Here is a 24,719-nt window from a genome sequence, read left to right as displayed (position 1 = left end):
ATTTTATTACGATGCCATACAGTTTTGCCTCGACGAATAACAACTTATGAAATGAAAAAGCCCATTGTATCATAAAATCTATATAACTAATAAGATTTTACAAGGCAATTTTACCATCGGTTTTTATTCAATAATCCCCGTACATAGTTTCCAGTAAGTAATTTTGGATTACAATCAGGCTTTTGTACACCATTCCGATAATTCTACAAATTTATCAGCAAGCGAATTATTGCTTTTTTAATTTTCAATTACCAAGTCGCCTGAGGTATCTATCAATAGTTTCCAAGTTATTCTTAGATAACATGGTGTTCCCAACTATTATACCGCTGAAGCCAAGCTATCCAATTGTCTCTGTTATATACTTGGTCAATAGAAGGAAATTCAATTTAAGACAAAACTGGTTGAGATAGATTGTCCGGTAGTTTTAGTTAATGTCGGACAAACAGGTCATATAATCTTAAACAGATTGGTTTTGATTAAATCTTGCCATCTCTACGTCTTACTATTATACAAAATGTATATATAAGGGATCAATGGCTTTTTTTTCTCTAGAGGAAGCTGAGATCATACAAATTTAGGTTTCTTACGTTGTTCACATTTATTAATGTTGATTTTGTTACAGCGAAGGTTAAATCTGTGTGGCTTTGAAACAGGAAAAGCAATTTGTCAAAGAATTTTTCCAGCAATATAAGTACACAAGTGGGAATCAATGATACAAATGATGTAATTTTATATATAGCATTTATGATGATTGAATATTGCTTTCTTAAAGTCCTGTGGCAAATATTTCAGGGATATTCAGGATGATTAAATATTATGAAATAATTTCCTAGCTATGACTGTCACTTTGAATATTTATCTAAGGAAAAAGTTTCAGTGATACTCCTTCTCATGATGGGTAATTTTCTATCGATTATGAAACAGAACAAATGATTTTTATTAAATGTCTTTTTAAAATAAAAAAAAAGTTGTTAAAATTCATACAACCTTTTGAAAATTAACTATTATATTTAAATTCATATGGAAATGGAAACCAATTACTTGCAGAGAAATACTTTTTATTAGTGCTAAAAGCCTCATGTCAATCCTGTTGTTCACTACCTATCCCTTTAGAGACAGTGAAAAATATAAAGTCAATTTTTAACACAGAATCCAGACTTGAATTGCTGCAATTCAATTACAAATGTAAACAAGAAACAATACACTGAAATGTTTGCAAATTATCATTGCTTTTTACTTTCAACTTTTTATAATGTTTGATTTGTAAAAAGTTTGTTAAGGGAGAAACAGTGGTGCAAGGTTAAAGATTTTAGAATGTATCTGATAATTACATCACTTATAGTTTTATAAAACAAAATTGCTCTATTTAGATTATTCCCTTTTTCCATCAATACTAAATTATACTACAAAGTGAAAGACAGATATTAATCCCTACTTGATTGCAGATTAGGACAATTTAACACTACTTTTTCTGGTACCCCACACTTATCAAATTAGGCATCAAAAGTTGAATTTCCCAAAAGACAAAAAATCTGCTTTCATTTTAAACTGCTATTCCTATCTTTAAAATCTCTATTTTTCTACTTGGCATGATATTGCAGAAATGCTTAATTACACTTTTGATGTTACAGCTAAGCATAGATAAATGTTCCAATCATTCTCGGAGGAATACATATTCTCTGGACGGACACCTATCGCTACTGAAGTGATACAATAAGAATATATGGTCATCTTCATGTTGAAGCAAGGCATAGATAAAATGTTCCGATCATTCCTCAAGGAATACGTATTCTCTGGACGGACACATATCACTACTGAAGTGATACAATAAGAATATATGGTCATCTTCATGTTGAAGCAAGGCATAGATAAAATGTTCCGATCATTCCTCAAGGAATACGTATTCTCTGGACGGACACCTATCACTACTGAAGTGATATGATTAGGATATGGTCATCTTCATGTTGAAGCAAGGCATAGATAAAATGTTCCGATCATTCCTCGAGGAATACGTATTCTCTGGACGGACACATATCACTACTGAAGTGATATGATTAGGATATGGTCATCTTCAATGTTAGAGCAACAGATAATCTAATTACACCAGAACCAGCTTATGCATGCTAATACACTTCTATGTGGGAGAGATCATTGGATTTTACACAATTGTGTATCTAATTAAGTGAGGAAAGAAGGAAAAAAGCTTCCCTTTTTTAATTTCAAAGATTTCTCGCTATATGACATTAGTTTCTAAGCGATGGTAAAACAGAGTGCATATCTCCCACGCTTTTGACAGATTTTACATAGAAAATTTATTTCTAAATTGTCAGCAGTTTCTGATTGTAAATATTTTATGAATTTGAAATTGTTGATATTTTTATTCTTGCACACTGGGGACATTATTGTCTCAATTAGAGGGCTATATTTATCTTTATTTCATAACCGTATTGATTTCAACTCATCAGACTTCTTCCACCAAAAATTAAAACCTTTTTCCCTTTTATGAAAATTTGCTGCACTACAAAATTGCTATTTTTATGTGTTTTGAATTCGTGCATCAAACAATCTTGGTTACTTGCGACAATTGCAATCTTTCATGAGAGTAAAATGTCTGCACTTTGTGGATATTTTAATAATTATATACTAACTTAATACAGCCTTTTAAAATATTTAATAAGCACAGGTTATAAATCGTAATTACTGACAAACAACAAAATGTTTTATAAAACTTGACACGATATAATGTAACTATCTTTGCTCTCTCTCTTTGTGACCAGCCAAGTGTATATAATCATAAAATAAAAATATTTCACTTTAAAAGGCAAAAAACTTTACATAATGCTATAACAATTATCGTAATCTGTTTGGGTAGAATAGATTTTATAGAAAGATGTGAAACTTAAGTCCCTGCTGCGCCTTTCTCTGCCAGACTGATCACATGTATAAAGTTCATTTAAATCCGACACCATGAATTAAGATTTGTTACGAGGACTTACAATGCTTCACCTTAAACATAAAGCTTTTACACAATGGTAATTTCGATAGTACATTATGTCACAAGCTAGGTTTAATTCTTATGCTTTGCTGTTAACTGCTTTTTTCATTTGATAAAAGTAGCTGAATAATTATAATCCAACATTAAAACATGATCAAATTGTGATTAATTCACATAAACCTGTGAAAACTGACTACAGCTTATATTTAAACAAGTCATTAATATTATTTTTCTTTTGCATCTTATGCAAAGAGATAATTTTTGAAAATTTAAAGATCAGACTAAAACATGGGTGGTCATACTATGGAGCTATTTCAATTTCTTTTTACAGTATTTTTAACCAAATAAAATTTGGTCACTCTCTAAGGTATAAATCTTACCATTCTATGTAAAACAGTACTTTTGAAAAACTAAGAAATTATTTATTTATCGAAACATAGAATTCGCTTTTGAGTATTAACTAGATCAAATACATAGTACATTTTTGTGTTTGAAATTTTAAATAACATCATTTTCCAGTAGAAAAATTTAAATGTTGTTGAGAACCCTAAAAAAGATCAAAATATTTACTTATGTTCACAAAAACAAACAACGATCAATCAGTCAAAATTTAGGAAAAGTAGGGCAAAAAATTAAACACTCTATTGACTTCCATTTAAATTGAAAATAAAATGATCTAAAAATTATGATCTGCCCTTGTTCACAAGACTAACACACTGATATACTGCAGGTGAAGGTGTGTTTTTACAGCTATTTTCTTAATGGTTGTAGAGTAAAACTTTGGTAGGCTTGCTTGCTCTGTTTGTATAAACATTAATTCAAGCTTTGTAATTAGCATTGACATCTTCAAATAATATATAAAGACATATTTTAACCTATATATCATACTTAAATTAGATTGGACATTATCCCAATTACAATTACACAATATTCAAACAAAGCAAGCAAACTAACCAAAGTATTGCTTTACATGTATTAGGAAATTAGCTGTAACACTAATGTCGTCTCAGCTAGTACAACTAGCAAAAGAACTGTTTTATACTTTTCTGTTATAGCACCCCATCCCCAACCCCTGTTCCATGTCCGTACCTATGAAGTTCTTTTTTTGTCATTAGCATTATAGTAATGCATAGCTAGATTAATTTCATGGGTTGTTTCTCACAAAACATATGTGATCACTTTTTACAGACAAACAATGAAATGTTTGAGCCATAAAATTGAAATACTAATTTCTTCTCAGTGTATCCTGAATACATTTTTACCGAACAATAAAATATAACCTAGTTTACTTAAGTATGAACTGATCCATAGGTTTATAACAAACCAATTAACCATACACTCATCAACAAATGTAAATTTAATACAAGATGTGTATTTAGCTATTCAACAATCGTTAAAATCTTTTAATTTTTAATGCAGTTCTCAAAAGATCAAAGGAAGAGACAAATTGCTTTAACCAAATTTCTCTAGCGTTGAGTCGGTGATATTTGTGTTACAGGACGTCTATTATTGCAGTGTTAAACCCATCTACTATTTTTTGTCAACTGTGTTTGTGAAACTTGATTCGAAATTCTCTATTTTATTACCAAATCAAGCAAATATTTGATTCACATGAAAGTGTCAAGTTATTGATTGGAAACATTCTAAGAACAAAAAGGACTCTGCTTGCCACATTCACTTGGCTTTTATTGTTATTTTATAGTTCAAACTGTTCACCATATCGCTTTTACTTATAATCGTTGCTGAAACAATTTACCGCAGAAAATCAATACAAAGTTTATTAGATAGAAAATTATATTTTGTGCTAGAAATTGCCATCCTGTGATTTGACTTATTTTTTTTATAAAACCGCTGTCACAACGCCCCATTTCATCAGCTGCTTGTTAGACAAAAAATAGAGCAAAAAATACAAGTCAACGACTTTGACAGGTGAAACTTGTACAAGAGCTCTAATAAGACGCTTAGAGCAAAATAGTATGTCTAATTTCTTGGAAACGGCTTTCCATCTTGATCAATAAGTGGTTTGCATGCCAAGTATCATTACAACAACCAAGAACATCCTAAGAATGATCTTGTCAAGGAATAATGTCCTCTATCAGGATAAAAAACAACAACCAAATCGTAAATCAATCAGGAATCAGTTAAAACTATACTGACTATTTAATCATTAGGTTTTAGATGTAAAAATAAAACAAGAGGATATCTATCTATGGCATATTCAAAGGTTGACTGTCTGTGTTGAAGATTTTTTTTTATAATTTTTTTTAATGTTATAGGAATAGAATCTGATTCTAAATCTGTAATATCGTTACTTTGAAAATCTATTTTTAGACCTTACTGAAGACAAATTAATCATGAAGTTGATAATATTATCAGATGAATTTTAAATTATTAAAATTTTATAGTAATAAAAGTCGGATCCTATTCTTAAATTATACTTTGACAAATCATGAGTTCAGATTATCTCACAAAAAAGCCCATAAAAAATAATCATTTCAAATATCTTTATAACAACATAATGCACATGAACCAAAATTCTTTCATCTTTAACCGATAATGCAAAATCTGAATTCCTTGGGATTTAATTTTTCCTGAGAGACATGCAAAAAGACTTGATGATTTGATATCAGATTCATAGAACTCGAATGAAAGTGAGTCACAAAGCAACAACCAATTGATATGAGACTTAAATTTCGTCCACAAAATGAAGTTTCGTTACACTTCAAGATCAGGTGACATGGGAAAAAAATCAGTTTTCCATTAGATATAAATTTACTTGATCGATGGTTTCGAGACAACATGTAATACGGCAAAAAATGGAACAAGTTAATTTGATTAAAAAGCGTGTCCAGTCTATTAGAAAACATTCCACCTAAGATGTGTCATGATCACCAATCATGACACCGAGTCGTCTTTCCTAAGTGCAAGTGACAATTTTTTAGCAATTAGTGGTTCCACTGGGGAAAGAAATACAATGACTACACTTTCATAAGAAGTAGCACTGAATGTCTCATTCATACAACTGGAAAACCTAATCGAAACTTGAATTCATTAACTTTTTACTAAAACCTAATCAAAACTTGAATTTATCAACTTTTCCTGTTGCTTAAGTTTCCACATTTATACTCTGAGTAATTTTGACTTAGACTTTAATTCGGTTTTCTTAGTTTCTTCAAATACATTTTCATCAAAAGTCAGAAATATGCTTTGCAATTAAATAAACCTTATAACTCCTGCTATGATACATGTGAATTAGAAAAACAAAATAGGTGTACAGTGAATCCTTCCTACAAATCAAACACTGTAATGACTGCAGAATTTGTTATGTTTAAACAGGTTTAAATTATATTGTTGCTCATGAACTTTGGAGCCAAAAGAAGTCAGAGAGGTTTCCACTATAGTCTGGTTCTGTCTTGACAGTTTTCACTGAAAGATATTTTCACACTTAAAATTGACAAATAACAAACCTGCACATTGTAGACTTTTGTAAGATCCAAGTTATGAAATGTGTAATTGGTGAATGTGGTCTCATTAGATAACACCAGATTGGGAAATCCTGATGGGTACCATTTGACTTCATACAATTCTACTTCCTCCTTCACATGTTGGGCCAGCTCCCATGTTATGACAACAGTTCCAGTAGAAAGTTTCTGTACTATTTTTAGATTGTCTATAACTGCTAGACTGTAGTCAGTTCTGGCTTTAATTGAATCACTTTGTGGCTTCTGTTTGCTTGTGACTGTAACTCCATTGTGTGCAAAGACAGTTATATTGTATTCTGTGCTCGATCTCAAACCTTGTAGTGTTACACTGTAAAATAAAAAGATGTCATCGTGTGTTCCTAAATAGAACTAAGAAGTTTATCCTTTTATTGCCCAATACTATCTCCTTTTCAAAATAGGCTGAGAATTGAGACTGCATACCCCCGGTTAGTTAGGAAAAGCTATCATATACAATTATTACTATGAAATCATATATCATACCATATCAAACCAGGAAAAAAAAAGCCCTTAAGAAAAGTTTATATAACAATCATTCCATATTATAAATCCATAAATAGCATTATCATTCATGTTTTCTTCAGCTATAAATTTACAGAACACACATGACTAAGAATAAAAATACCAATTTACTTTTGCTGAATGAAAACCATAAATTTTACAATTTTACTGTTAAAGTCAAGTTCATGAGTCCAAATAAACCCCTTGAAAATTCCTGGCTACGGGCCTGATTTGTACCTTTATAATTGATCTATGAGATGTGAACATTTGTCAACAACCTTTGCCTTTAATATTTAAGACTGATTTCTATTTGAAATTTGTGTATTTCTTTCATCTATATTTTAAACAATGTCTGTATCATTAAAAATCATATGCCAAACATTAGACATTAAGATCTCTATTTTTTGGTTAGAAATAATTCAATTTGTGAAAATTATCAATGTCCTAACTTTTTATTTTATTCAAATTTTCATTAAATTATGTCACCTTTCCGTCCTAGAATTGATTTTCTTTTTCAGCATATAACAAGCGATGATTTATATCCTGTCATGTGATGGCGTGGATTCTTTGGACGAACTCAGACTTGTGAAAAAAGTCTGAATCATAACCCACAATTCAATGACAATATTAACTGTGTTTTGCCTTCAACTAGTTAATTTATAAAGTGAAGACCTAATATTGTTGAATCTCACTCCAACGAAAGGTTTTCCCTGATAAACTCTTAGAGCTCATTGAGAAATTATGGTATTGGGAAAATATTCTCGATATAGATAATAGTTAGCTTGCTATTTAACCACATGAATTTTTAAGAAATTTTATAGAACTTTTAAGATTTCATATTAAGGGTTGTTGTTTTTAGTGGGTTTTTTTTAGTGCTTCCCAATCAAAACATATTATAAGACAATTAGCCTTGACATTTTTTGTTGGTTACACTTTGTAGAAACCACAGTAGTGTTGTATTTCTATATTTTTGTTTTAAAGTAAGTCGCTGAAGGAATATGCTGTGTTCTTTGGTGTAAATACAGCTAGCTTGTTATGGAGTATTAACACATTAATCAAACATTACAGGTATAAAGATGTGCATGATTTTCCTTTTGCTAAATCTACCACGAATTTGTTGGAATTTTCACAAAACTGAAATATCTGATATAAATAATTTATACAAACCTAGTTGAATTAAGTTCATGGCTTGGAACAAATTTAACATTATGATCACAGTTGTAACAGCTAACTTTGTAAAACAAGTCAGCTCTATCACCATCATAAACAGGCCTATTCCAAACCAGTGTCAACCGATTGTTGGTCTTTTCAGTCACTCTCAAGTTTGTAGGAGCTGAAGGTGGCTCTTTAAATATAAAATAAAATTTCATTAAAACACATTGTAAAAATACATTCGAATGAATATTAGATGTGGGATAAAAAACAATATTCATACACATTACATAAATAGTTATGAGTTGGACAGTCCTTCTTTATTGAATATAAAATAATGTGAGTTTTTCCTGTCATAATGACGACTCTCTATGTGTAGACCAACTCCCTGCACACCACACTAAAGCCAATATTTCGTGCTCCAAAAGGCATTAAACATCAACTTCTGGCATCAATACAGACTGGCCACCATATTTAAGCCAATAGTGCTCCATTTATATGGGGGCTTAACAATCAACTAATCAATTTATAACTTAATATTAAAGCTGTTTGAGATTATGGTTTTAGAGTGTACTGCCATGCATGTGCTCTTCTTCCTTTATTTTGTATGTGACTTTTTTTTCAAAATCTATTTTGTTTTTTTCAATGACAATACATCAACATTAATTATCTTTAAATTACATGTAAGTAAAATTTGGTAAAAGTTATAAGTAGCTTTCACACGAGACAATTTGGGATATTTTTTTATAGACACCTGACAAATTAAATAATTTAACTGCATTTAAAGTTTTAATTCACATCACCTACCACCTATATTTATTGCTTTATAATAGAGTCTTCCAATTTAATAATGTCAATTTAGAAAATTAGAAAAAAAATTATCCAAATCTTACAATAATGAAAAATTTGTGGAGCTACGATGACATACAACAATTAAGTTTTCAAATGTCAACAGATTTTCAAACAAACAAGCCTATTTCACTATTTACACCATTGAAATCTCTGTCACAGAAATCTTTGTAAAACACAAAATTATTGATTTTTGTCAAGATATAATATGAATTGAAAATTTAATAGTATTTAATCACCCTCCAGAATCATAGCGACATTTCCAAGTCAAGCAAGAAGCCGTGTTTTTTCAATTCTAATTCGCTGTACTTGAAAATGCGAACAAAAAAGCCATAAATTTTACAAAAGCAAATTTCTTTTTTAACAACATAATTATACATGATTCATCATAAAGAGTAATTTTTAATCATGTCTAAAGAAAGACTTTTTCTTTAAATTTAACAACAATACATAAAAGTAAATATAAACGAACGCGAGGACCAAACCACCTTTCACCTTATTCATACAATTAAACACTGAATATTTACGATTATACCTTGCAATTGAAATGGGATATCATAAAAAAAGCTCTGATTGTCAGAAAATTGAAAGTAGCAATTATATTGATTTGCTCTAATGGATGTATTCCCCCATCATAATGGAGGTTGATCTGGTTCCTTTTGACCTGGTCTCCTGTTTGTGACTTACTACAGGTGGTCAATGGATACATCACAACCTTATCAATGATCGGCCATCAAAATTACCTGTCTGGATGTCATTATATCAGGCTGATATTCAAATTAGACAATGAAAGTTTACCTGGTTTAAAGATGTGAACAAACCTATAAATGGCCTGTATTTCAGATTTTAAATTTTTGATTGTGAAACGAGAAAATACCTGGCATTTATCAGTTGACTATACATTTTTACCTGTTGAAGGACTTGTCAAAATATATATATTGATAAAAAGCATGAAAACAATTGGAGAATTTAATAAATCTTACGTTATTACGTTTTCACGATTAAGATCTCTTACAGGTCTTTGATGTGAATGAATTTATACTTTGAACAAGTTTGTGTCGCTGTCGAGTGTCAAAATTTTTAAATGAACACCTTAAAACATGCTTTTCTTTTTATTGTTGATATTTAAAATACATTTGTCAGATATTTTTAATCCAGATTTTTATCAATTTAATTTCAATTGTTCTATATTTGGACATTTCAGGCTAAAGAACAGCCGTTATTACACAATACGATTGAAGTTGCCTTTTCAACCAAGTAGAATGAAGGACAATTAAAAAGAACCACCCTTGTGGAATACTTTTGAAGTGGAGATATTTTATTTTATGGTTGACTTATAATTGCACTTATTAAGTTTAACAATCTAGCAAATAATTCCATTTTTTATAATAAAATGTTATAGGGTACAGTAAAGTTGTCAACTTCAAAAACTTATGCCAAAAAAACCAACATCCAAGATACCATACCTGAAACCAGGAGGGGGCACCGTTCTGTTCAAATTGTGACTATTAAAAACGAGTTCATGAGTCCAAATACCCCCCCCCCCCCCTAGAAATTCCTGGCTGCGGGCCTGGATACAATCATCTTATATGTCATATTTTCAAAAAATTAAAACCCTATTTGTTCAGTTTTTATCATACGTACGAGTGCATTGCATGTCTTTCTTGTCAGTAAGACTCCTGTAATATCCCGAGTCACATGTACACTGTACTGACTGTGGCACATTGGTGTAACTATGATCTGGACAACGATAACATTTCTGGTTCCCTGCTGACGACTTGTAGTAACCAACTTTACAGGCTGAAAAACACAAAAAGGTAACAGTTTTATATGATATGCATAAAATAGAATATTTTTCAACTTCAGCTTTTACTGTACCAGTATTGAAAATTACAGATCTTTAGAGATTAAACTTTTGATTTCTGGGTTTCTTATCACTGAGACTTTGACTTAGAAACCTTTTTTCATATTTGAGACAACTGTTTGAAGAATGGTTCAATGTAGATGAAAATGAATGATTGTTAGTTGCTTAATGTATCATGGTTATACAAATACGTGCATTTTCAGTCCCTTGGAGCATGAAATTCATGGAAAATGAGAGATGATTTGAAAATGCATAAAAACTTGTATTTTTCAGCAAATCATATTTTACCTGTGACAATACCCTAACTTCGTAACATTTTATCTTTTCAAGATCATATTGTCACATAACATGTTTTGAATTTGAAAAGCAAATATCTCTACTTCAGCCTGACAGTCATTTATATCTGATTGTCAAATAATACATCTTCTCGTTTAGACCATGGCTTAACGTAATCCTATTATTTCTCAAACTGATTCATTTCAAAATATGTTATATCCTTTGACAAACAAGTGAAAAGTAAAGAATATCTTGTCTGTCTTGGAAACATCATGATTTATAATGCTCACAAAATTTAATCTTCCCCGAATTTTTTTTTAAAAGGAAAAGACAATATCACAATAGAGAGAATATGGTATATGTGTTGTTTACAATGTATGCATTATTGGCAGTTTATATTTCAATAATTTCTAATTTTTCTTTCAAGTTTATCTATGCATATTGATGAAAAGTCATACTAGATTAACCTGTGTACTTATTCAAATATAAGGATCTGTAAATGACAGGTTTCGTACTTTGCATGTGACTAGACACAATTTTATGCACTAAGAATGCAACGGAAGTCAATGCTTCCCAGGTGCACCAATGTTGATTTGCACTTTGTTTTTCAGTGATTAAAAAAAAAATTGAAAATGGAAATTGGGAGTAAGTTAAAGAGACAACAATCCAACCAAATAGCAGTAAACAGTCTTTATTGTTACTGTATCTTTAGTTTGTGATTGGAGGAATATGCTTAAACGCAGAACAATTTCTTGTCAAAAAATTGTTGTGGACTTCACAATGTTGACCTGAACCTGTAAACAGCTTGCTTAAAGTATGGCTTTCCTACGAGAAATAAAAACCCACAAGATTTTAAGAAAACAGATATTAATTTCATTTTTTCATCCAACTCGAATCATTACTTTGAGGTGCAATGAGGTTCAACAAAATCTGAACAACAATAACCTGCCCTTGTCTACTGACGAAAAGAACATTTTACTTGTTAACCATACTTAACAATCATTAATTAAAAACATTCACCTAACTTCTCGTTTTTCAAAGTATGTGACATTATGGATGTGTTCATGCTGACACTTCTACATTTTACATATTATTTAGACATCATTTGTGTAATAAATAATAACAGTGTACAATGTGTATCACAATTCTACTGAAAATACAATTACTCATCCTTGTAAGTAATGTAATCTTAAATCTGACCACTCATTTGTAAACAGCTACCACAAATCTACATATTATGGCTTAAAAAAGCACAAAAATTGTCACACTGCCGTAACTAATTGTAGATCAGCTTTTAATTGTACAAAAAAATACCAAATTTATGCCTGCAGATGCAGCAATATATAATGCCATACATATTTGATTTACGTCTATGCACTCGTAATGGGAAATTGTACTCGTAATGGGAAATTGTACTCGATCATTAACTTTGTATAAAAGGGTAGGAAATCATTTGAAATAAACAAATATAAAAGGTAAATATTAATAGGAAATTTATGAATTTAACATCAATATTTAGTCATCAGTAAGGAATGAATGCAGAACTCGCACAAAATGACTTCTCGTTTATAACTAATTTATATATTTTGTGGCCAAACTTAATGGAACAGAATTAGTAAAGTATACTAAATTCATACATTATAAAGGCGAAGTTTTACAGCATGACCACTAATGATCAAGACATGTAATGAGTTGTTGATAAAATTGGAACCAACCTCTAACTCTCACACTCATGTAACAGGCAGGCAATTTCACTATAGAATTGACTACTCACTGGGCAGGCAAATTCTGATTATTTTTATGCCTGGGCAAGACTCAATAACTAGCAGGACAATAATCAAGATCATGTGTGGTCCTTTATCAACAAACTAGGCTTCGGTTATCATAGATAAAGACAGACATTTTTCAATTTGGTCTCATGACACCATGGACAACACCTAGGGCTTCAGGCATTATCAATTCAGATAATACACTCTTACATTATAAGGTCCATTGAGTGAGAGTGGGCCCAATCATGAACAAACTGGGATACTGTAGTCATTATCAATCAAAAACCAAGGTTTCCTTTTCAGTCATTTCTTATCAGACTTCAAAACTATTTTGAGGCTGTTGTTTGAAATCCATGAAGCAGGTTTTTTTCTCTGAAATTTCCTCTTACAAATCATAGTGTAGAACTATAACATATCTTAACTCAGTGATTTTAAGATACAAAGGTACTGTTCTTAGGAATAAATCTTTAGATCTTTCACCTAAAATTTTCTTGGTCCTTAATGAAACTTTAATGATCAGTATTTTTACAGAATGTTCATATCTTCCTCTTTTTAAACCAGAAAATCGACATAACTTTTCACATCAATACAAACCAGTGAGGTAGATAAAGATCAGTGGGATAATAAAGCAATATTATTACAATAATCCTATTTTTCTTCCCTCGTTTTTAGCCTCTCTTTGAAGTTAAGTCATAATCATCACCTCATTAACATCTGTTTCGCTCACCTGACTCAAACTTTATCCTCTTTCAGAAGTTTACTTTGAATTATTTAAAAATGTTGACAAAGTTAATTCATCTGCAGAATGTATCATAAAATAGGAACAATTTATGCAAATTTACATTTGAATTTTTCGCCTGACATGATAGATTCGGAACGATAAAAGAGAAATGATAAGGTAATAGAGTACACATACTTGATTTTGGCATTATTCATGCAGTACGATTTCATTATTATAACATTTTCCTCCGACTTTTCTATGAGTATATTGCGTCGGTATAGAACATGAAGGGGGTGGTTTAATCTCATTATTTGTAGAACACTACTGTATTGTATCCTTATATTCTGTTTGATGTTCACTTTCAAATTGATCCAAACCTTTTAACTGGGATAAAAATCAAAGGCCTTATGATGCAAAATTGTTGTAGTGACAATTAAGTTTGAGTTAGTTTTCTATCATCTCACAATTAAGTATTCTGTTTGAATCTTTAATTCATTAATGCATATTGCATGTTCACTGTCCGCCATCTCTACCGTCTCTCGGTTTTATGGTCCACGATCAAGGGACCAGGTGACATATCTAAGGAACACGTAGGAAATTTTCATGAGACATTTGAGAATTATAAAGTTAGATCTGTATACTAAGTCTGATTTTAAGACTTTGTTTTTCGTAAATAAAACATCCTTTTTCAAATTATCAGGAAATTTCAAGACTTTTCCAAAGTTAATAAAACATCAGTTTTCAAATAGTAATGTGATGTTTAAAACAAGGCATGCAAGAAAGGGCACACTTTTTCCATAAAACATGCAATATATGGGATAGATCTGTACTTGTTACAGAATATATCAACCAAGTTTCTATTAAAAACAGTTTTATCAGCCTTTTTTATTACTTTTTAGTCTTTAAACCGATCCATAAAAAGATACATTTTACTTCCTCTTTGGTTTGGTTTTATTTACGATCAAAATTCAATCATGATTTATTAAAAGATAAACGGATGCTAAAATTTTAATCGATTATTCTAGATTGGAAAAAAACATTTTAATGGTATCGAGTGCAGTTGTATATCTGTCTTATGATATCTCGCTGCTTTTAAAGCCAAAATTGTTTTTATAAATATTTGATAAAACTTGAGGAATTATATGTTTTATGGCTTGCTGTTGTTTTTAACATGAATCATGCTGCTAGTTTTCTTTCATGATTATCACATTTTGTCATTCTTAAAGCCCTTTCATAGCTTACTATTTTATGGGGCTTGATTGCAGTCTGCTAGGAGGGGACTGATTTTTTGTCCTTTTTTATGTTTAGTTGTTTATCATGGACTGAGGATTGTTGCCTTTATGATGAAAACATATTTTCATGTATGTAAAAATGCATAATACTTAGATCCTAGTTCTTAATTTTCATTAGTTTAAATGTGTTTTCAACTCATGATACTATATATCCTATATATCCATCTTAATTCATTTATACAAAGCCTTGCCTAAAGGGAACTTTTTGCTTATAATATAAGGCTGTTGCCAAAATGACAATTTTCATTGTTATTGAAGATTTCAGTGTTTTATACATATCACTTACATAACAACTGCAAGCTACTTGAAACACTTAACATTTTGACATAACAGATTACATGATCAAACGTATCTGCACAGGGAAATCCCCATCTTACATAAAAACTTGTATCTTCAGATTTAAAAGCGTGTAAATTGACAGAAAAATGGATGTCAATTTAACATGCTGCATTTCCTTACAGTGTTTGTCGGGCGAAATTAAATTAACATTTTTTTCCTCCTTATTGCAGATCATTGTTTGTTTTTTCAAAGTAAAATCTAATTTCTTAAGAAGAAAAAATCAAGACGTGAAGTTAAATTGTTTAAAATGACAAGAAAAGCGATGTTTCTTTAAAGCGGGAGAATGCCACATTATGTTTAATTCTACAGCAGAAATTCAAATCGATTTTAAACCAATTGACTGTTGGTTGATCTATGGTTTTATCATTTGGAAATTCAATTGTTTATTCGATTTACATCCGTAATGAAGCAAAGGTCAAATTTTCCTCCATTTGTTTCATTTATTTAGAGTTGTCTGCTGCAATGGATCAACTGAAGCAAAAAATATTGATGGATTCACTTTCTTAAATGGAATTATCTTCACAATACATTGATTTCAAGACAATAAATTTGAACTTTTTTTTTAGCAAACTAAAGAAAGGTTGGACTTTCAGATAATGACTGAAAAAATCAATCAATTCTAAAACATGTTATTCTATCAGAAAAAACTACTTCATAAAATTAATACCCTTTAAAAATAAAAGTAAAGTAGTCCTTCAATTTTTTTTAAATCATGTACTTTTCAGGGTAATATTTTGACAGAACACGACCCCAAGACATTGTTTACTCAGTTCATAGAGTATTAAGTATTAGCCTCATTTTCAAAACTTTCTCGAACAGATGAAGATGAAGGTCTTCAGGCCAAATATACTCATTATTTTTCTGGAGAAATCTTCATTTTATTCATAGACATGATTATTCCATCAGTAAATATAATAAGTTAATCTTTTTTATGACATAAAAGATGCATATTTCAATCCCCTTTTACAAGCTGGAGTGTCTATGCATTTGCATTTTTATTAAAAGATAGCATGTAGGCTCTTAAAAAATCTTTCCTTTCACACTTTCAATTTGTGAGATAAGACTAAGGTTGTGACCTTTTCCCGTACTATTCCTCATATCTGATGGCAAATAATGTTGTCCAAATTTGGTTGTTGAAAATATATAACTTTAGTACACTTAATCAGAAATGATCAATTTAATTCCTCCTCTATCAAATGGTATCAGAAAAAATCTATCATAAAGCATTTTTTATCGGCTCTTGATTCTATCCTCTTATGACGATATGGGAAAGCGCTAATTTAAATGTCACATGTATCTTCTACGGTGGTTTCAAAATCAGCAAAATTCACATCAATTGCCTTCAAAAATAGCATAAAATTCTACAAAATATTGGCAGAAAGTAAATAGGATTTATTTATGTCGTACGCTTGGCATTACGATTGCCTCTTTTAATTCTATTGGTAATACACCACCAAAGTTCTGTAGCATAAATCAAATAGAATTTCTTTGGAGCGAGATCAAAATCTGTTAAATTTTCCAGTTAACTAACTGTATATTACATCTAAATCGGAAAATATAATTATCTTTTTCCATCGTGTGATTTATCATTTACAAGAATCTGTAGGAAAATGCAGCTTGAGAAATCCATCAACTGCAATTGATTCAAGGGATGGAGAAAAAGACTCCAGCATAAAAACACAACAAAATAATAAATTGAATGTTGGTTATTCATTTTGCAAATGAAGTTCTTTAATTTGATATGTACAAATTGAGTTTGTTGTAAATTGAGAAAGGAATGACAACATGGTAAAGAAAGGTTGCATTGAAATTGCATACATGCAAATGTATCCTTGCTGTTAACTGTCATATTGAAAACCAAAACTGTCAGATTTACACGAATCACACCATGGGCTAATTCTTAACTAAATTCAGAGCAGATTCAAACCAGTTCATACATTTTATTCTAATTAAACTAAGCTATTTATAAAACTAAGATTTCTAGTAGCAATTTCTATTTAGAGGAACTAGGGGCATATCTGAAAATTTTTGGCCAAATTGGTTGAATTTGTGGTATCAGCAAGTTTGACAAAAAAAGGTTCTGACCCTTACAAGATTGCACTGATGAATACTTATAATACAGTGATAAAAAATTTGATAATGGTAAAAAAAAAAAACTTTTCTGGAGTTCAGCAGCAAGTTGAACTTGGTTGACTTATATTGAAAGAATTTGAACACATTGCCCTCCTGAACATGGTTGTAAAGGGGTATCACTTATACTCAAATTACATCATCAATGGAAAGCTATCTATATGTAAAGTTCTGTTAAAAGAGACTGTAATTAATTGGGCACCCAAAAATCCCCAGTAAAATCTCCAATTCCTTTGGGTAGAAGTAAACTGCACATGTCACTCACATAAACTTTTTTGTATTAAAAGAACCAAACATTGGAGAGCAAATAAAGTGTTTATTTCAAAGTACTTTGAGTATAAAGTTATTGTTTCAACATGTTATTTATGGCATCTTACAAGGATCAAGCTGACAAAATATCGCAAAAGATTTTATGTTAATTATGATTTTTCTGTTTTTATTACAAATTTATCATTTTTGTAAAAGAATAAGGTCTTTGATGAAGCATGAATGTTGAACCAAGTTACATCAAACTTGTACTCACACACCTTATTTTCAGAAATACTAGAACACACCCGCGAAATCGCGGGAATATACAGCTTGTGAACTGTTGTGGGATGATTTTTTGTAAAAGATATTTTGTATTGAGAATTACATAAAAGGTATCTCCCTTTTTCCAAAATCCGATGTTTGTTTCCTTTCTGTTAAATTCAATTATATTCGTGTTTCTGGCCTACGACCACAATTATTCTTCTCCTTTGCTACAATGCTTCTTTTGGTAAAAGTCAAATCAAATTGAAAATTTGCACCGTTTCAAACATGAAATAAATGTAACTGCTTATATATAGACCATTATTAGTCTACTATGCTTCTATGACAATCCATCAGTGCTTTTAGAGCCTTTTTTTTAAAATATGCCAATGGTAGGATTTGAATCATGTATAATAAATGACTAATACCGACTTAGGCTTATTTGAGGGATTGTCGATCGGAGGGGTCCTGATCCCGAAATTCCGGGATTAAAACCATGAAATCCCGAGATGCAGAATTTAAGAAATTCATATCCCGAAATCGAAAAATATATTCCCGGATCCCGTAAGGATCAATCCCCAAATCCCTAGCATAAAAACACCCGATCCCGATGCCCCGAAAAAGGTCCTGCCTCCCTCTAATCTCTACCTTACTTTCATTTTTGCCAAATCACTATTTTCCCTTTTAACAATAAATTATATATAGAAATCCCCTGACAGAATACAGTTAGTCTCTATATACTAAAGTAGTATAATCGTAGTTTACATGTAGATAAACGAGAAAAATATTTGTCCTCTCTAAGGGATATATTTCTTTTGATTTTTGCGATCTAAACACCATTATATGGAGAACGCTCTACGATTGGTTGTACTTGTGTCACATGTTTTACTTATTTTAATATAAAGGCAACTGGTATGACCCCTTCAATAGTAAACATTAAAAAAAAAGTAGACAGAATACAGAGATTCTCTATATATTAAAGAAGTATAATCGTAGTTTACATGTAGATAAACGCGAAAAATAATTGTCCTCTCTAAGGAGGTTAAATAGTTGTGGTTCTTGCGATCTAAACACCATGATATAGAGAACGCTCTGATTGGCTTATCTATTTTTCTCTTTTGTTATCTATCATACGATTGGTTGTATTTGTGCATGTTTCAAACAGGAAGTCTTATCTATGACAAAAAGTCAGTCTGATGACGGAATCATTTCCGGACTCCTTTTTTGTGGTTTTTCTCCCAAAATAACTCAATCTGAATAATCATAAGAATGGGTGACAAATGCGACTATGCATGTTACCTATAGGACACAGAGGCATGATGATTGATTTATTGTGGAAGGAAGAGAAGCGACACCCAAAATGAGGTCTTCTCGTTTAATAGTATAGAAAACCCTTGATTAATTACGATTCAATTTTTATATGTATTCATTTTGGACATTACATATGTTAATATTAAGAAATCATACTACTGTATCAATTGATTGGATCAATGACTGGTGACAAGTTAACATCTGTTTATATATTCATTATATGTACACTTAAATGTTGTCCTCTCTTTTCTGTTTTTTTTTTAGTGATTCAAGATTTGATTGTGGGGAAACATTCCTAAGATTCGTAGTCAGGCATAGTTTGATAAAAAATAAAATTGGCTGTAATTTTATCTTTAAATTAAGTATTTTTTTATTTTTATTTTTTTTTTGGGGGGGGGGGCAGGGAGGAGGACAGTTTTATTTTCCTCCCCATCTAAATCAGCCCCTGTCAACATTTATTCATTATCATATATCTTTTATCAATTCAGATCTTCAGAAATAAATTTTACAATCACCCAAAGCCTTTACCAAGCAGCCTTGTTCCCTAAAATATTTACGATTTCCATGTTAATGGCGTATTTTGTAAATTACTAAAGAGTTTAATCATGGGGATTACGTAATGATCTCTAACAACATTCCCATCAATAGTTAAAAGGACATTAGCACCCAAGCATGGAACGACAACAGTCTTTTAAATGCTTTTAGAAAATCATCCTAAAAAACAAGAAAACAACATCATAGTGGTATGGGAAGGCAGAACTATTTTTGCAGATGTTGGTATAATTTTATTTTCTAGATAAATATTTACATCCTTATCTTTTCTTTGACAAATTGTCTTTGTAGTTTTTCAATAATGAGAATCACACATTTGATAATGGGAAATGATTGTAATGCAGCATAACAGGGGTAAGCATTCCTACAGTGTATTGCTTCTTAAAGTCTTTAAATCCCTATAGCAAAATTACAGCTACACAAATAGAACTGTGAGACAATAACCCAAGATTACAAAAAATAGACATCTAGATAATATATAATGAATTATGACTGCCAATAAGATAACTATCCAACAGAGTCCAGACTAAGCAGATTTTAGCAACTTTAGGTAACTGTACAGTCTTCAACAATAAGCAAAACCAATACAGTAAGTCTTAGCTATAAGAGGGCCTGGCTAAACAAAATGTGAAAGAATTCAAAAGCAGGTCACAACACTGCCTCTATAATACATATAGCATATACCAAAATGTTGCAATTCAATATGGCCACCATATATTTTATTTACAAATCCTATGGATTAGTATGTTATAATTCAATATGGCGTATTTATTGCAGTTGTAATGGATGTTTGAGATATTAATTTTGTTCCCAACTAATATGGTAAAGGTAACACTTTTTTTAACATGTTGAAATTTTAAATCTGTTTTAGTTTCCTTACATGAACAGACTTATCCATTTTGTTTACATTTTTTATATACAGTAATCATTATCTTAACATCTAGTCATCAATTATTCATGTCTGTTTTTAACTTTAGGATTAATTATGGAGTCTTGGAAATGATGGCATGTAATAAAATATAATTTAGCTTTAAAAAATCAATGATTTTCCAGATCCATTATTTCCAGTGATAGATAAGTGAGAGCGAAAGTTTGATTATTTTCTCATTAATAAAAGCTCCCCCTTAATTTGTAATTCCTTCTTATCAGATTTTTAGTATTTTCACCAATAGAATCTTTCTTCTTTCTATAAGAACACTTATTTTTTACGATCCTGCTCTCTGATTTTACGACTACATTTGGCAAGAAATTTGATTATGTTCCAACTCTGACATGGAGCTGATCCAGTTATGGTCACCCTCGTGGCCAGAAAAATATGATTTATTATCGGAAATAGAGTTGTATTTACATTCCTGAATATGATGGAACACAGAACTGAAGGATAGGATGTTTTAACGACTAGCAGGCAAACCAATCTATGTAATGGAATTCTAGTGTATTCCATAAAGCTGAGGCAGAATTAGAATTTATTGTTTTGTCGGCTGTAATAAAATTTCTTATAATAGTATTTGTGATAGTTTAACCAGGTTTAGGAAAATCAAAGAGAAATATATGTCTGTACATTTGAAGTTCATGCAAGTTACGTAACTGTGATGAAGCTAAAATTTTAAGATGACAGTTTAGAAGGTTTGAGGTTTCTATTTAGGTTGCATGTTTCTGGCTGTCTAAACTGTTGGTTTTGGGAAGACCCAATGGCTGCTATTTTTGAGACAATTTTGGTGTGGGCTAATGTTTGAAATTTTTATGCCTTGCAGTTTTATTTACCAGACAAATAAGTTACTTAAAATATATTTATTTTTATTTTTTCAATGAAAAATTTGAACAATTTTATAATGTTAATGAATCTAAATCCACTAAATCCAAAAAGAATATATGTTTTGACTTCAGATCTATATCGTGTAAAGAGAGCTGTAACTATTTGGGCTTTTTTTCCCTATTGCAATATTTGTTAATTAAAAAATCTTTTTCTCACATTGAACCTGAACAACCAAGATTTCGTCAATGTCCACAAACTTGACTACAGATAGCAAACAACTTTGTAGATATGAAAACTCGAGTGTTAAACTTCAATATATATCTGTGAAACAAAAAACTTTAATCCACATTGAGGTACATTTAGTTTAAATATCTTACAAATATTGACATTTGGAACAAAATATCAAACCCAACAATCTATAAAATTCTCATACTTTTTATATGCAACCATGGTATTTTACAGGGCTGTCAAAGGGGGATATCTTTATGGTGCAGTAAAAATGCCATGCAATCATCTATTTGATAATTTGATAGTTAAGGAAATCTAAAATCTCATATTACTGCATTATTGCCAAATAATGACTATATCTATTAACATCAAATGACCTCAATATGATTAGATTAAAATCTAATAACCATTTGCTTATAAGAAAGTTAAAAAAAAAAATATTCAAATATATTTTTATTGCACCATCATGTTTTACATTAACTTATCTCTTAGCACCTGTTTTTCTGTAAATAGCTTTATTCACTTACGTCTTTGTATTGTCAATGATAAAAAAAAATATTTTCAAGTTATCTGGCTCTTTTTTGAAGAACACTTTTTTTGCATAATTGTTTTGATTTTGTCTATCATTGGTCCTCTATGGGAAATATGTTTATTTGTTTATATATTTTAGGTTGACAACTAGAATCATTTCCACTGTTTTAAGTAGAAGGATTCAAAGCTAAAGTCTAGTAGACAGCAATCTGCCAACACAACAATACATACCTAGACATTCTGTTCCATTGTTGCCTTCATATCCAGCTATACACTGACAGTTACCACTGTTATAATACCACTGTCCAGAACTACGGCACAGTAAGGTGGCTTTACTTTCCATCTGTGAGTTTGCAATGCAAACACCTTCTCTTTCTTCTAACGCCTGCGGACTACTTCCAGTAGGTGTCTCCAAAAAGAAGGCATAGTTCATAGTAATGTTTGGACATTTGATGTAATAAACTTTAATAGAAATTAAAGAAACACATGCACCAGTGTCTTGAAAAGCTAAATAAACCCCTCCTAGTCCTTTATTTAAGGCTATTTCTTGTTTGTCAAAATTTAACTTAATTTCTTCCCCTTGTTTGCCCTCGTACAAATAATCGGCAGCAATCACATCTACTTTCGTATAAGTTGTAGCATCCCATGATGGCATTAGTTCATTTGCAATGTCTGAATCTGCTTCGTAATAGTAAAGATGAAAAGTCTCTTTACAAGCTGTTAAAGAACTTGGGTCTGAATGTCTAGAACATTTCCTCATAGAGAATTCTATTTCTACACTAATACTATTGGCCTTGTCTCTGTCTATAAATGGTGTCCGTAACCAGTTGTCTACGCCATTACTGCTAACTGAACATGAGGCGTACACTCGTATGGGGGATCCATCTTTGGTGTAACTTCCCTCTCGCCACTGAAAAATAAAAATTGAAAGTTAGATTATATGATTCCATTATTACACTAATCATCAGGTCTGGTCCCCTCTTTATCAAGCTTTACAAAGTTTGGTACTTTTATACGTTAAAATATACTGGAAAATTTTGAGTCATAAATAGTGATATATATATGAGTCATAAATAGTGATATATATATACAAATGTATATATATAGTGTTTACTATAGAGTCCTTTTTTCTTAAAATAATGTAGTTGGTTTGTTTGCATGTAATTTATTTTTTAGTGTTTTTTTTTATTTTGTTGTATTGCTGTCTCATTGGTTTTCTTTTCAGTCAAATAAAATGGTAACCAAGGAATGATCAAAACAAGATAGAATGTCCTTTACCACATGCTTAGCTCAAAAACATTTTCCCTGGCGTCTCTAAAAAAAACTTTAATATCTCATCAGACATGAAACTATGGCGGCTGGATCATTAAAAAAAGATATCTTAATTTCAATTGGTACAGCAAATCTTGGAAATTAATTCACCGCCATCAGATTTATAGAGTTAAGCTTATTTATTAGCTTTCCCTCATTTACATATAGCCAATAAGTACATTCAAATCAATTGATACTTTGGATTGACGTTTTTTTTTGTATACTTTAAGAAACAATGTTCAGACAATGTACTCTTGTTCAATTTCGTAATGAAGTGGAAACATATGCAAATCTTATTAATTTCATTAATGAGCAAAACTTTTTAAAAATTTCTTAAGTAGTTTTCATTAGCTATGAATTACAATCACGTATTCAACTTTTGACTGAGATGTACAACAGAACACCACGGGAGAAAATTAGCAATGAACAAATACTAATACTTTCTACAAATAAACACATTTTTGTCAATTTACAAAATACACATTGCCATCTGCACTTTCTAAATGAATTATTATTTTGAATAAGGGAACCAGCAGCTTAAAATTCCAACAATAGAAAACCAAACCAGAGCAAACTCCTACAGGTAAACATCAATCAAATTTACCTGACAAAAATATCTATAGGGCACCTGCTCAGTCTCTCAGGTGTAAATCAGATACCTATCAGACACAATGTTGACATTACAGATTGAATCTCCTAGTGGACAAACATTGACCACTGGCTAATCAGCTGTAGATTTCACAGTGAGATGGACATGTAAACTGCCCATGGCAGCTGATGATACAGGCAGTACCATCAGACCATTAAGTAGATAATTACACAGAGTCCAGGTACTATAAGTATCACTCATCCCAATCAGATACTGGATAGAACAATATTAGAAAGTCACACTGCCATAGATCACTTCTAAGATATAGATAAGTGTAAACAAAATCATTTTCAGAAGTAGAAATATTGGCTACATCTTTGTGGCTAGTTTAAAACAAGTAAAAGAAGGTGGAGTGCTTTGAGATCAAACATGGAACTTCAGTAAGAGAACTGTCATTGTCCTAGTCAATTAAGATAAGAGTCAAACGCACCTTTTAACAAACCAGGAAGAAAATTATATCACCAACATAGTACGACAGCTGTA

The 24,719-nt window shown here is 30.9% G+C and overlaps 1 protein-coding gene across 6 annotated transcripts in view; it reads right to left on the bottom strand.

Moving 5' to 3' along the window:
- LOC134693348 (ephrin type-B receptor 1-B-like) overlaps window positions 1–24,719 on the bottom strand; it is a 78,777-nt gene that overhangs the window by 18,803 nt on the left and 35,255 nt on the right. For all 6 annotated transcript variants that reach the window (XM_063554110.1, XM_063554112.1, XM_063554113.1 and 3 more), the window contains 4 exons: window positions 22,508–23,186; window positions 10,642–10,797; window positions 8,164–8,341; window positions 6,463–6,805 (listed from right to left, as the gene is read on the bottom strand). In XM_063554110.1, the coding sequence (XP_063410180.1) occupies window positions 6,463–6,805; window positions 8,164–8,341; window positions 10,642–10,797; window positions 22,508–23,186 (1,356 nt within the window). The remainder of the gene's footprint in view (window positions 1–6,462; window positions 6,806–8,163; window positions 8,342–10,641; window positions 10,798–22,507; window positions 23,187–24,719) is intronic.

This window comes from Mytilus trossulus, chromosome 12, assembly GCF_036588685.1.
Source record: "Mytilus trossulus isolate FHL-02 chromosome 12, PNRI_Mtr1.1.1.hap1, whole genome shotgun sequence".
Classification (NCBI taxonomy): Eukaryota; Metazoa; Mollusca; class Bivalvia; order Mytilida; family Mytilidae; genus Mytilus; species Mytilus trossulus.
Note: the sequence above shows the minus strand (reverse complement) of the source record. Positions and strands in the feature narration are given on the sequence as shown.